Source organism: Scyliorhinus torazame, chromosome 30 (assembly GCF_047496885.1).
Source record: "Scyliorhinus torazame isolate Kashiwa2021f chromosome 30, sScyTor2.1, whole genome shotgun sequence".
NCBI lineage: Eukaryota > Metazoa > Chordata > Chondrichthyes > Carcharhiniformes > Scyliorhinidae > Scyliorhinus > Scyliorhinus torazame.
Genome location: NC_092736.1, coordinates 13,403,712 through 13,418,800, shown reverse-complemented (window position 1 = coordinate 13,418,800; position 15,089 = coordinate 13,403,712). Strand labels below are relative to the sequence as shown.

The 15,089-nt window shown below is 46.8% G+C and overlaps 1 protein-coding gene across 2 annotated transcripts in view; it reads left to right on the top strand.

The window, feature by feature from the left end:
* The window catches only part of LOC140404391 (synaptotagmin-4), an 83,113-nt gene that overhangs the window by 45,688 nt on the left and 22,336 nt on the right, over positions 1-15,089 (top strand). Inside the window, exon 1 of one of the 2 annotated variants that reach the window (XM_072492844.1) lies at positions 10,429-10,541. The exons of the other annotated variant lie outside the window; for it this stretch is intronic. Within the exon in view, the coding sequence (XP_072348945.1) occupies positions 10,511-10,541 (31 nt within the window). The 5' untranslated portion in view covers positions 10,429-10,510. Of the gene's footprint in view, positions 1-10,428; positions 10,542-15,089 lie in introns of those variants that run through there. 2 annotated transcript variants of the gene reach the window in all.

Here is a 15,089-nt window from a genome sequence, read left to right as displayed (position 1 = left end):
CTGAGTCTCCGATTTATCCCCTTATACTACATATCCCCTTGAGTCTCTGATTTATCCCATTCGACTACATGTCCCCCCTCGTGTCTCCGATTTAATCCATTCTACTACATATCCCCCCTCGAGTCTTCGATTTATCCCATTATACTACATATCACCCTGAGTCTCCGATTTATCCCATTCTACTACATTTCCCCCCTCGCGTCTCCGTTTTAAACCATTATACTACATATCCCCCTTGAGTCTCCGATTTATCCCATTATACTACATATCACCCTCAGTCTCCGATTTATCCTATTATACTACATATCCCCTCGAGTCTTCGATTTATCCCATTCTACTACATGTCCCCCCTCGAGTCTCCGATTTAAACCATTATACTACATATCACCCACGAGTCTTCGATTTATCCCATTATACTACATATCCCCTCGAGTCTTCGATTTATCCCATTATACTACATATCACCCTGAGTCTCCGATTTATCCTATTATACTACATGTCCCCCCTCGAGTCTCCGATTTAAACCATTATACTACATATCCCCCTTCGAGTCTTCGATTTATCCCATTATACTACATATCCCCTCGAGTCTCCGATTTATCCCATTATACTACATATCACCCTCGAGTCTTCGATTTATCCCATTATACTACATATCCCCTCGAGTCTTCGATTTATCCCATTATACTACATATCACCCTGAGTCTCCGATTTATCCCATTATACTACATATCCCCCCTCGAGTCTCCGATTTATCCCATTCGATTACATATCCCCTCGAGTCTCCGATTTATCCCATTCTACTACATATCCCCTTGAGTCTTCGATTTATCCCATTATACTACATATCCCCTCGAGTCTCCGATTTATCCCATTATACTACATATCCCCGCTCGAGTCTCCGATTTATCCTATTATACTACATATCCCCTTGAGTCTTCGGTTGATCCCATTATACTACATGCCCCCCCTCGAGTCTCCGATTTAAACCATTATACTACATATCCCCCCTCGAGTCTCCGATTTATCCTATTATACTACATATCCCCCCTCGAGTCTCAGATTTATCCCCTTATACTACATATCCCCTCGAGTCTCTGATTTATCCCATCATACTACATATCCCCCTCGATTCTCCAATTTATCCCATTCTACAACATATCCCCCCGAGTCTCCGATTTATCCCATTATACTAAATATCCCCTCAGTCTCCGATTTATCCCATTATACTACATATCATCCTCAGTCTCCGATTTATCCTATTATACTACATATCCCCTCGAGTCTTCGATTTATCCCATTCGACTACATGTCCCCCCTCGAGTCTCCGATTTAAACCATTATACTACATATCCCCCCTCGAGTCTTCGATTTATCCCATTATACTACATATCCCCTCGAGTCTCCGATTTATCCCATTATACTACATATCCCCCTGAGTCTCCGATTTATCCCCTTATACTACATAACCCCTTGAGTCTCCGATTTATCCCATTATACTACATATCCCCTCGAGTCTTCAATGTATCCCATTCGACTACATGTCCCCCCTCGTGTCTCCGATTTAATCCATTCTACTACATTTCCCCCCTCGAGTCTCCTGTTTAAACCAATATACTACATATCACCCTCAGTCTCCGATTTATCCCATTATACTACATATCCCCTCGAGTCTTCGATTTATCCCATTATACTACATATCCCCTCGAGTCTCCGGTTTAAACCATTATACTACATATCCCCTCGAGTCTTCGATTTATCCCATTATACTACATATCCCCTTGAGTCTCCGATTGATCCCATTATATTACATATCACCCTGAGTCTCCGATTTATCCCATTATACTACATATCCCCTCGAGTCTTCGATTTATCCCATTATACTACATGTGCCCCCTCGAGTCTCCGATTTATCCCATTATACTACATATCCCCCTCGTGTCTCCGATTTATCCCATTCGATTACATATCCCCTCGAGTCTCCGATTTATCCCATTATACTACATGTGCCCCCTCGAGTCTCCGATTTATCCCATTCTACTACATTTCCCCCCTCGCGTCTCCGTTTTAAACCATTATACTACATATCCCCCTTGAGTCTCCGATTTATCCCATTATACTACATATCACCCTCAGTCTCCGATTTATCCTATTATACTACATATCCCCTCGAGTCTTCGATTTATCCCATTCTACTACATGTCCCCCCTCGAGTCTCCGATTTAAACCATTATACTACATATCACCCACGTGTTTCCGATTTATCCCATTCGACTACATATCCCCTCGAGTCTCCGATTTATCCCATTATACTACATATCCCCTCGAGTCTCAGATTTATCCCATTATACTACATATCCCCTCGAGTCTCCGATTTATCCCATTCGACTACATATCCCCTCGAGTCTCCGATTTATCCCATTATACTACATATCCCCCTCGTGTCTCCGATTTATCCCATTTGACTACATATCCCCTCGAGTCTCCGATTTATCCCATTATACTACATATCCCCTCGAGTCTCCGATTTATCCCATTCTACTACATATCCCCACTCGAGTCTCCGATTTATCCCATTATACTACATATCCCCTCGAGTCTTCGATTTTTCCCATCATACTACATATCACCTCGAGTCTCCGATTTATCCCATTATACTACATATCCCCTCGAGTCTCCGATTTATCCCATTATACTACATATCCCCTCGAGTCTCCGATTTATCCCATTCTACTACATATCCCCACTCGAGTCTCCGATTTATCCCATTATACTACATATCCCCTCGAGTCTTCGATTTTTCCCATCATACTACATATCACCTCGAGTCTCCGATTTATCCCATTATACTACATATCCCCTCGAGTCTCCGATTTATCCCATTATACTCCATATCCCCTCGAGTCTCCGATTTATCCCATTCGACTACATATCCCCTCGAGTCTCCGATTTATCCCATTATACTACATATCCCCCTCGTGTCTCCGATTTATCCCATTCGACTACATATCCCCTCGAGTCTCCGATTTATCCCATTATACTACATATCCCCTCGAGTCTCCGATTTATCCCATTCTACTACATATCCCCACTCGAGTCTCCGATTTATCCCATTATACTACATATCCCCTCGAGTCTTCGATTTTTCCCATCATACTACATATCACCTCGAGTCTCCGATTTATCCCATTATACTACATACCCCCTCGAGTCTCCGATTTATCCCATTATACTACATATCCCCCCTCGAGTTTCCAATTTATCCCATTATACTACATATCCTCCTCGAGTCTCCGATTTAAACCATTATACTACATATCCCCTCGAGTCTCTGATTTATCCCATTATACTACATATCCCCTCGAGTCTTCGATTTATCCCATTATACTACATATCCCCCTGAGTCTCCGATTTATCCCATTATACTACATATCCCCTCGAGTCTTCGATTTATCCCATTATACTACATATCCCCCTGAGTCTCCGATTTATCCCACTATACTACATATCCCCCCTCGAGTCTCCGATTTATCCCATTATACTACATATCCTCCCTCGAGTCTCCGATTTATCCCATTATACTACACATCCCCCCTCGAGTCTCCGATTTATCCCATCATACTACATATCCCCCCTCGAGTCTCTGATTTATCCCATTATACTACATATCCCCCTCGAGTCTCCGATTTATCCCATTATACTACATATCCCCCCTCGAGTCTCCGATTTATCCCATTATACTACATATCCCCTCGAGTCTCCGATTTATCCCATTCGACTACATATCCCCTCGAGTCTCCGATTTATCCCATTATACTACATATCCCCCTCGTGTCTCCGATTTATCCCATTCGACTACATATCCCCTCGAGTCTCCGATTTATCCCATTATACTACATATCCCCTCGAGGCTCCGATTTATCCCATTCTACTACATATCCCCACTCGAGTCTCCGATTTATCCCATTATATTACATATCCCCTCGAGTCTTCGATTTTTCCCATCATACTACATATCACCTCGAGTCTCCGATTTATCCCATTATACTACATACCCCCTCGAGTCTCCGATTTATCCCATTATACTACATATCCCCCCTCGAGTTTCCAATTTATCCCATTATACTACATATCCTCCTCGAGTCTCCGATTTAAACCATTATACTACATATCCCCTCGAGTCTCTGATTTATCCCATTATACTACATATCCCCTCGAGTCTTCGATTTATCCCATTCTACTACATATCCCCCTGAGTCTCCGATTTATCCCATTATACTACATATCCCCTCGAGTCTTCGATTTATCCCATTATACTACATATCCCCCTGAGTCTCCGATTTATCCCACTATACTACATATCCCCCCTCGAGTCTCCGATTTATCCCATTATACTACATATCCTCCCTCGAGTCTCCGATTTATCCCATTATACTACACATCCCCCCTCGAGTCTCCGATTTATCCCATCATACTACATATCCCCCCTCGAGTCTCTGATTTATCCCATTATACTACATATCCCCCCTCGAGTCTCCGATTTATCCCATTATACGACATATCCCCCCTCGAGTCTCCGATTTATCCCATTATACTACATATCCCCTCGAGTCTTCGATTTATCCCATTCTACTACATATCCCCTTGAGTCTCTGATTTATCCCATTATACTACACATCCTCCCTCGAGTCTCCAATTTATCCCATTGTACTACATATCCCCTCGAGTCTCCAATTCATCCCATTATACTACATGTCCCCCTGAGTCTCCGATTTATCCCATTCTACTACGTATCCACTTGAGTCTCTGATTTATCCCATTATACTACACATCCCCCCTCGAGTCTCCAATTTATCCCATTATACTACATATCCCCCCTCGAGTCTCCAATTTATCCCATTATACTACATGTCCCCCTGAGTCTCCGATTTATCCCATTATACTACATGTCCCCCTGAGTCTCCGATTTATCCCATTATACTACATATCCCCCTGAGTCTCCGATTTATCCCATTATACTACATATCCCCGAGTCTCCGATTTATCCCATTATACTACATATCCCCTCGAGTCTCTGATTTATCCCATTCGACTACATATCGCCTCGAGTCTCCAATTTATCCCATTATGCTACACATCCCCTCGAGTCTCCGATTTGTCCCATTATACTACATATCCCCTCGAATCTTCGATTTATCCCATTATACTACATGTCCCCCTGAGTCTCCGATTTATCCCATTATACTACATATCCCCCTGAGTCTCCGATTTATCCCATTATACTACATATCCCCGAGTCTCCGATTTATCCCATTATACTACATATCCCCTCGAGTCTCTGATTTATCCCATTCGACTACATATCGCCTCGAGTCTCCAATTTATCCCATTATGCTACACATCCCCTCGAGTCTCCGATTTGTCCCATTATACTACATATCCCCTCGAATCTTCGATTTATCCCATTATACTACATATCCCCCTGAGTCTCCGATTTATCCCATTATACTACATATCCCCCCTCGAGTCTCCGATTTATCCCATTATACTACATATCCCCCCTCGAGTCTCCGATTTATCCCATTATACTACACATCCCCCCTCAAGTCTCCGATTTATCCCATCATACTACATATCCCCTCGAGTCTTCAATTTATCCCATTCTACTACATATCCCCTTGAGTCTCTGATTTATCCCATTATACTACACATCCCCCTCGAGTCTCCAATTTATCCCATTATACTACATATCCCCTCGAGTCTCCGATTTATCCCATTATACTACATGTCCCCCTGAGTCTCCGATTTATCCCATTCTACTACATGTCCCCCTGAGTCTCCGATTTATCCCATTATACTACATATCCCCTCGAGTCTTCGATTTATCCCATTCTACTACATATCCCCTTGAGTCTCTGATTTATCCCATTATACTACACATCCCCCCTCGAGTCTCCAATTTATCCCATTATACTACATATCCCCTCGAGTCTCCAATTTATCCCATTATACTACATATCCCCCTGAGTCTCCGATTTATCCCATTATAATACTTATCCCCCTTCAAGTTTCCAACTTGAATTTATTTTTCAAAGGGACAACAACCTCTGTGGTGGTTTCACAAGTCTGCCCGAAAGGGTTCTCTGCTCCGTTGGAAGAGATTGGGGGATTTTAGTCCAGTTGATGGTCTCTCAGGAATTGTTTGGTGTGGATCCATCCACCGAGGTGTTAGGAAGGGAGTTCCAGTAATTCGACCCTGCGAGAGTGAGGGAATGGTTGATATGGTGTGTGGTTTGGACAGGAAATGCAGCTTGTTCCATGTATCGGCTGTCTTTGCCATTCTAGGTGGAAAAAGAAACAAAACTTGGAATTCTGTTGTGGATTTCATGACCTCAGGAATCCACAGTACTTTTCTGAAGCCCAGCAATGACGGCCAATTTCCACATTGATCCACAACAATAGTGTGATTTTAGGGGCAACACGGTAGCATTGTGGTTTAGCACTGTTGCTTCACAGCGCCAGGGTCCCAGGTTCGATTCCCGGCTTGGGTCACTGTCTGTGCGGGGTCTGCACGTTCTCCCCGTGTCTGCGTGGGTTTCCTCCGGGTGCTCCGGTTTCCTCCCACAAGTCCTGAAAGACGTGCTTGTTAGGTCAATTGGACATTCTGAATTCTCCCTCCGTGTACCCGAACAGGCGCTGAAGTGTGGCGACTAGGAGATTTTCACAGTAACTTCACTGCAGTGTTGATGTAAACCTACTTGTGACAATAAAGATCATTATTATTATATTAACTGGAGTGTTTTTTCCTTAATAACTGCTGGTTGAAGTATAAGTATCGGCCCAGCACACTGTGGGGGGGGGGGGGGTAAATCGCCTGCACCTCTTCAACATAACAGTTGTGCGAGCTCTTTTTAAAAAATCTTTTTATTGGCACTTCCCATATTTATAAACAGTTGTATATATAAACATCACATTTTTCTCGCCCGCACTAATTTCCTTTATTATAGAGAGTGGTTTAGTTTGTCCTTCGTTTAACTGACCCGATGTGCATTTCGTTGCCCTCTGGATCGGTCTAGGGTTCCTCCCCCTTTCCCGTTGACCCCCCTCCCTCCCTCCACCCCCTCCCTCCCTCTTCCCCTCCCCCCCTGCTTCGGCTGTGCTTTTCTTTTCTTTTCCGGACAAAATGGAACCCCCCCATCTCTTGTGGTTTCCCCACCTTCCTTCCGCCAGCCCCCCCCCCCCCCCCGCCCACCCCAATCCGGGTTGCGCAGTCTTTTGGTACCTCACCTATCTTGGTGTTTCTTTTTCAAAGTTCTTATTAGTTTACTCCTCGTTGCTGGCCTCGAACATGTTTTGGAACAGACCGACAAACTGCCCCCAAGTATCCAGGAATCCTTCCTCCGACCCTCGGGTGGCGTACTTAATCTTCTCCAGGTGGAGAAATTCTGAGAGGTCAGTGAGCCAGTCTGCAGCTGTGGGTGGTGCTGCCGATCGCCAGCCGAGCAGGATTCTCCGGCGTGCGATTAGGGAAGTTGGCCCCTTCCCCATGTGTAACCCTGGCTGCTCCGACAATCGGGCATGGCTTCACCCTCACCCCCACAACCCTGGACATTGCCTCGGAGAAGGCTGTCCAGGATGCAGCAAGCTTGGGGCAAGCCTAAAACATGTGGGTGTGGTTGGCCGGGCCCCTCTGGCACCGCTCACATTTGTCCTCCATCTCCGGGAAGAACCTGCTCATTCGGGTTCTGGTCAGGTGCGCTCTGTGTACCACTTTGAGCTGCATTAGGCTTAGCCTTGCACAGGGGGAGGTGGAGTTCACCCTGCTCAGTGCTTCGCTCCACAGTCCCCATCCTACCTCTGTCCCCAGTTCGTCCTCCCATTTTTGTCTGATCTCGTCCAGTGGAGTCCGGGCTCTGTCCAATAGCTGTCCGTATATTTTCCCACATAGCCCCCCCCCTTCTCGTTGCTTGTGCCTATCAGGTGGTCCTCTAGTAGTGTGCTTTCTGGGGCCCCAGGGTACCCTACTGTCTCTCTGCGGAGGAAGTGTTTTATTTGGAGGTGTCTCATTTCCTGTCCTTTTGCTAGCTTCCACTTCCTCGTCAGTTCGTCCAGCATCGCCAGTCTGTGCCCTACATAGAAGTTCTCGATCCTCAGTGTGCCCCCGTCCCGCCTCCATCTTTTGAAGGTGGTATCTAGCATGGCTGGGGGGAATCTGTGATTGCCGCAGCTGGGGGCCACGGGGGACATTTTGTTATCCCAAAGTATTGTCTCAGCTGGGTCCACGTTCTGAGCGGGGCCGCTACCACTGGGCTTGTTGTGTATCTTGTTGAGGGGGATAGGAGTGCTGCTGTGGCCAGGGCCCGGAGGGTCGTTCCTTTACAGGATGCCTCCTCCATTTGTGCCCAATCTGTGTCAGGTTCTTGTACCCATCCCCTCACTCTTTCTGCCGTTGCTGCCCAGTGGTAGTATTGTAGGTTTGGTAAGGCCAAGCTCCCTTTGATTTTCCTTCTTTGCAGTGTCTGTTTGGGAATTCTCGGGTTCTTACCCTCCACACACAAACGCCCTTCTTTTGGCCAGGTCCGCCCCAATGTCCTGGTACACCCTTATGGTCTTCCCTTCCCACGTGCTCGCTTTCATCTGCCGGGCCCACTTTAGGATTTCTTCCCTGTCTTGGAACCTGTGCAGCTTCACGATAATCGCTCTGGGCTGCTCCCCGGCTTTCGGCCTGGGTCGGAGCGACCTGTGCGCCCTGTCGATTTCTGGGGGGGGTTTGGAAATTTCTCCCTTCCCACTAGCTTGCCCAGCATTTGGGTGACGTAGCTTGTTGGGTCTCTGCCCTCCATCCCCTCTGGCAGACCCACTATTTTAACATTCTGCCACCTGGACCTATTTTCCTGGTCCTCTACCTTTCCTCTTAGGCTCCCCTGGGTCGTTACCAGCCTTTTCACCTCGGTTTCCTGAGTTACCATCCTGTCGCTCTGGTCCGAGGCGGCCCTCTCCAACTCCTGAATAGTTTTCTCCTGCACCTCCACCTTCCTTTCCAGGCTGTCGATGGTTCGCTGCATTTTGTCCGTTGTCTCCGCCAGCATCTCCTTCATCGTTGTGTGGAGCTCCGTCCTCCCTCATGGCGTTTATCTCCGTTTTTATCTCCTCCTTCATGGCGTTTATCTCCATTTTCGGCACGCTTCTCCATTCCTCCCCCTGTGCGGCGGGGGGGGGGGCGCGAATGGTCGCCGCGTCCTGTTCCTGCTCCGCTGCTCGGCTCGCCAGCTTTTCTGCGCGGTTGCAGCTCCTGCTTTTTTCCTTCGCCTTCGCTGCTGCTCCTTCTTACATCTCGCCGTCCCCCCGATTTTTAACATTTTAAAAAGTTTTTTAACTTTTCAGGAAAGAAAAAGAAAAGTTGACTAAAATTTTTTTTTTATTTTTTTTGTCTTATCCTCTCCGTGTTCCGACTTTCAGACAGTTTCTTAGTCGCGATCCCCACTCCTCCTCCACGTGCAGCACACCAGGACTAGTCTGTCCTCTTTTTTTCCCTCTTCAGCTCCATGGATCGGAGCTTTGGCCGCCTGGGCAGGGCGAGGGAGGCAGGGCCGATTTCGCGGGACTTTAATTTTTTTTAAAAACCCGTCGGGAAACCGCCCCCCTCCCCCCCCCCCCGAAAAAAGCCGCAACTTTGTGGACCTGGGGGAGCCTCTTTGCTGCGGCCGTTGCGTTCGCGAACGCCACAGGAAGTCAGTTGTGCGAACTCTTACACCCCACTGCGTTACGGGGATAGGGTGGAGGTGTGGGCTTAGATAGGGTGAACTTTCCATGGGCCTGCGCAGACTCGATGGGCCGAATGGCCTCCTTCTGCACTGTAAATTCTATGACCTACGATTCCTGGGCTGAAGGTGACTGTAGAGAGGGGGAGGGACGAGGCTCTTGGAAAACAAGGAGAAGAATTTTACAATGGAGCCTGTGCCAAGCTGTAACTCTCACACAATGACTCATCAATGGAGCTGAGAGGCTTTAAGCATTTGAAATTTAGTTTGCCCTAGATTTGATCTGTAAATATTAACACTCACTTTTATGGACGCAATTATACATTAAAATGATAGTCATAATTACCATGTGGAAGTCGGAAGAAGGTCAAAACTGTTTTAGAACCACCAACCAACTTTCCTTTCGCTTTCAAACCAAAAAGAAGAATTTGTGTTCTTTAATTGTTTCGGTCTTGGGAATGCTGAGTGGGTTCATTCCATCCACAGTTATTTCCGAACATAATTTCATTTGGGCACTTTTCTTCTCTGCGAGGCAGTGAATTACTTTTCCATTGGCTGTGCTGATATGACCATATGCCGGAGCAACAGCTGAAGGTTTTCACAGGGATTGCTGATGTAATGATTGGCAGATACCAGCGTGTGAGTTTTTATAGTGCTTACTTACCCTTGGCTAAGGTTTCCTTCCATCCCACCGACCCAGATCGCCGTAACATGTACCTGCTCAACGGTGCTCCTTTAACCTGAGCCAGATGGCACAAGCTGCACACTTTGCCACAGCAGGTAGGAGTCTGGGCTCTGGGTGATCACACCCCTTCCAAAGTTAAAAGCTATGGTGTAATTTGTTTAGTAAGTTAAAGATGTGAGTTTGTGCGGCAGGCTGGCGCAGTGGTCAGCGCTGCTGCCTCACAGCGCCAGGGACCCGGGTTCGATTCTGGCCTTGGGCGACTGTCTGCGTGGAGTCTGCACGTTCTCCCCGTGTCTGCGAGCGTTTCCTCCGGGTTAGGTGGATTGGCCACGATTAATTGCGCTTTGGCGTCCAAAGATGTGCAGGGTATTATATGAGGATAGGATGGGGGAGTGGGTCTGGGTAAGGTGCTCTTTCGGAGGGTGGATGCTGACTCGATGGGCCGAATGGCCTCCTTCTGCACTGTGGGGATTATATGCAAGTCTATTGGTCACAAGGCACCAGCCCAAGGCAAAAGTCGCGACTGAGACTCCAGCGCAGTACAGGGGGAGTACTAAGGGAGAGCTTCGCTGCAGAATTGCTGCCTTTCAGATGAAACATTGAACCAAGGCTCCATTCATCTGCCCGTGTGGATGTTAAAGATCCCTTGGCAGTATTTCAAAGTAAGAAGAATGATGGGAGTTCCATTGGCCTGGCCAACATTCAACCTACAATCAACATCACAAAAGAAAACAACCTGCTTCTTACTGCTGTGCACAAATCAGCTGCCAGGTTTTCTACATTGCAACCGCGACTACACTTCAAAAGTACCTCCTTGTTTGTAAAACATCCAGTGGTCAGGAAAGGCGCTATATAAATCATAGAATTTACAGTGCAGAAGAAGGCCATTCGGCCCATCGCGTCTGCACCGGCCCTTGGAAAGAGCACCCCACTTAAGCCCATCCCATCCCCGTAATCCAGTAACCCCACCTTACCTTTTTTGGACACTAAGGACAATTCATCATAGACAACCCACCTAACCTGCACACCTTTGGATTGTGGGAGGAAACCGGAGCACCCGGAGGAAACCCACGCACACACGGGGAGAACGCGCAGACTCCGCACAGACGGTGACCCAAGCCAGGAATCGAACCTGGGACCCTGGAGCTATGAAGCAGCTGTGCTACAGTGCTGCCCCAATGCAGGCCTTGCTTTTTTTTTTAGTTAGTGGGCACAAGAAAAACATTCTTTAATATTTCTAACACAGAAAAATGCCTCGACGCGCCCCACAGAAACGGGATCAGAAAAATACGTGCCAAGTGCAAAGGGGGCGGTTCGGTCAAAGGTCATAGGGAAAGGGGGCGGTTTAAAGAGAATGGGTAGGGGAGATATTTAGAGAGAAAATCCATTGGCGTGGGGCCTGAACATGGCCACCAACACGAGGGTAAAAGGGAGGGACTGTGGATCTGGGTCAGGTTACAGAAATAGGAAGGAGTGGGATCAAGAGGGGATTGAAGGCAAGGCTGGGACATTGCAGGCCAGGGAGGGTGAGTGGAAGTTGGTACAGGAGAGTTCAAATTTACTCAGGTTAGATGATGACCAGCGGGCCCAAGGTAGGACTATTGCGTTGATTCAGGCCAGTCCCCTCATCAGCAAGGCTGCGCATTAGTCGTGTCGGCCTCGCAGCTCGACATCCTCACATGGGTTGAAGTCCACTTTCACATCTTTCTGGGTTAAAGCAGATCGAAGGATCTGGTGGAAAGTTGGACAGAGGGGTCTTTGCATCGAAAGAGGCAAAAAAAAAGAAGAATATGTGCAGTTTAATAACCTTTTGCTCTTATGAATGAGAAAAAGAGACCGTTGTTACATACTTGATATTTAATATGTAAACTGGAAATGGCAACATAAGACGGATGTTACTTTAACGAGTGACGTTCGCTCTATTCATGTATCTGTTTTCCTGCCTTAAAAGTGCAAACTTCCATTATTTTCCATTGATACAATTTTGAATTGTCTGGATAATTTAAGAAACTGTAAACAGGAGGGAATACGCATTTGGAAAAGTCTCTGTTTAAATAGCAGAGATCGGAATTTGGTTGCGTACAGATTGGATATTTAATATGTCTGGATTACAGATCTCGAGCCCATTTAATGCCCCTGAAATGCACTGTGGGTGGGATTTCCCCCCCCCCCCTCCTCTCCCCCGCGATGGGTCTTCCGGTGGCAGAGCAGGCTCGTCATTGGCTGCTTGCGGGATCTGCCGGTCCCCCCCAAGCGCCTACGGAAGATCCCGTCAGCGTGAAGGACGGGAAAATCTTACCCTGTGGATGTAACATTGCAACGGTGAGAGTGAATAGAACGTAACATCTTACGAGTCGTTTCCGTGTTACAAGCTTGCGTTTTGCTGCTGTTAACGCATCTTCACAGAATTTTTTCTGGTTTTCTCTATCCTTACTGGGCAATATGTAAACATCCATGGACGAAAATAGAGTGTTATGTTTGTGCACTATGATAATAAATGAATCAGTGTCCGACAGAACATCAGTTCAAGACTAGATATTTAACGTTGAATAAACTATTGTTAACCAAGCTGTGGATCTCTAAACCATGCTACTAACAGCTCCTATAACTCTGATCATGACTGCTTCTGTCCGGTTCTAGTGCCCTTGTCCTCTTGCATGACACCTAGCGGTCGGAGGCTATCTTCACTTTTATGTACATTGTTACTGCATATCATTACATTTTTAAAATAAATTTAGAGTACCCAATTATATTTTTCCAATTATGGGGCAATTTGGCGTGGCCAATCCACCTAACCTGCACATCTTTGGGTTGTGGGGGTGAAACCCACGCAGACACGGGGAGAATGTGCAAACTCCACACAGACAGTGGGGCGGGAGCGAACCTGGGTCCTCAGCGTTGTGAGGCAGCAGTGCTAACCACCGCGCCATCATACCGCCGACTGCATATCATGACAGTAGAGGTCTTGGAAATGTGGACGCCAAGACATTTGTTTGTAGAATTCGACCAATTGAAAAGGTGCTCCCGATATCGCGATCAACAAGAAATCTTAAAAAGTGTCAGTATTTTAGCTATTTGATCAGAACCGAAAAAAATGGCAGAGATCTCTTCTCGGGTGCAAAGTGGAGGGTAGCAGAAAGAGGGGTCGAACTACGTGTAGCTGATTAACAGGCGTCACATAGTGGTTGAAGATGAGATATAGTGGATGTGTGAGGTTGGGGCAGTGCGGGCGAGCGTGGCACACCACAACAGCAGATCTCCAGATAGGAGGTGGCTACAAGAACGAGGGGCAGTGTAAGTACCTGCGCCCACTTCCCCCTCCCTCAATCAAAGAATGGTTCCAGAAATTCGAAACTTTGAATGCAAAGCAAAATAAAGTATATTTTATAGTAAGGGATAAAACCAGACAATATATGTTTAAACAAAATGGGATCCAGGATCTATCTGGTCAATCTGTCATTTAGGCCCCCACTTCAAATATCGAATTTATCATGGAATCCCCATGGTGCAGAAAGAGGACATTCGGCCCATCGAGTTTGCACCGACCGTCTGAATCAGCAGCTCACCCAGATGTAGCACAGCACCATTCACGATCTCAAGATTTCCCAACGCACTCACTTCCTTGAGCATGGCCATGCTTAGGTCCAACAAAAATAACTTTTTCTCCTTGCTTCCTGCCTTGTACTCTTTAACGTCCTATTCATAGAATTTACAGTGCAAAAGGAGGCCATTCGGCCCATCGAGTCTGCACCGGCTCTTTGGAAAGGGCACCCCACTTAAGCCCACGCCTCCACCCCATCCCCGTAGCCCAGTAACCCCACCTAACCTTTTTGGACCCTAAGGGCAATTTATCACGGCCAATCCACCTAACCTGCACATCTTTGGACTGCGGGATGAAACCGGAGCACCCGGAGGAAACACACGCAGTCACAGGGAGAACTATTGATGGAGGAATCTGTCCATTTCCCTTTTGAAAGTGTTGGGAGGGTTGGTTACAGAAGTTGCCTTCAGTGGTTAACAATAAGTCTTTATTGGCTACTTGTGACTAGATACATATAGAAACTAGTGCTAGCAAACATAGTTAACAGTAACTTTGAAATTTAAAAAAATATATTTTTTAAAAAATAATTTAAATTTAAATTTTAATTAACTGACGCAATGTCAGTTAGAGGGGTGCAGTGCTCTGACTGTGAGATGTGGCAGGTCCGGGAGGCTTCCAGTGTCCTGGGTGGCTTCATCTGCAGAAAGTGCACCCAACTGGAGCTCCTCACAGACCGCATGGTTCGGTTGGAGCAGCAATTGGATGCATTTAGGAGCATGCAGGTGGCGGAAAGCGTCATAGATCGCAGTTATGTAAATGTGGTCACACCCAAGGTGCAGGCAGAGAAATGGGTGACCACCAGAAAGGGCAGGCAGTCAGTGCAGGAATCCCCTGTGGTTGTCCCCCTCTCGAACAGGTATACCCCTTTGGATACTGTCGGGGGGGATAGCCTATCAGGGGAAAACAGCAGCAGCCAGAGCAGTGGCACCACGGCTGGCTCTGATGTTCAGAAGGGAGGGTCAAAGCGCAGAACAGTAATAGTAATAGGGGACTCTATAGTCAGGGGCACAGATAGGCGCTTCTGTGGACGTGAAAGAGACTC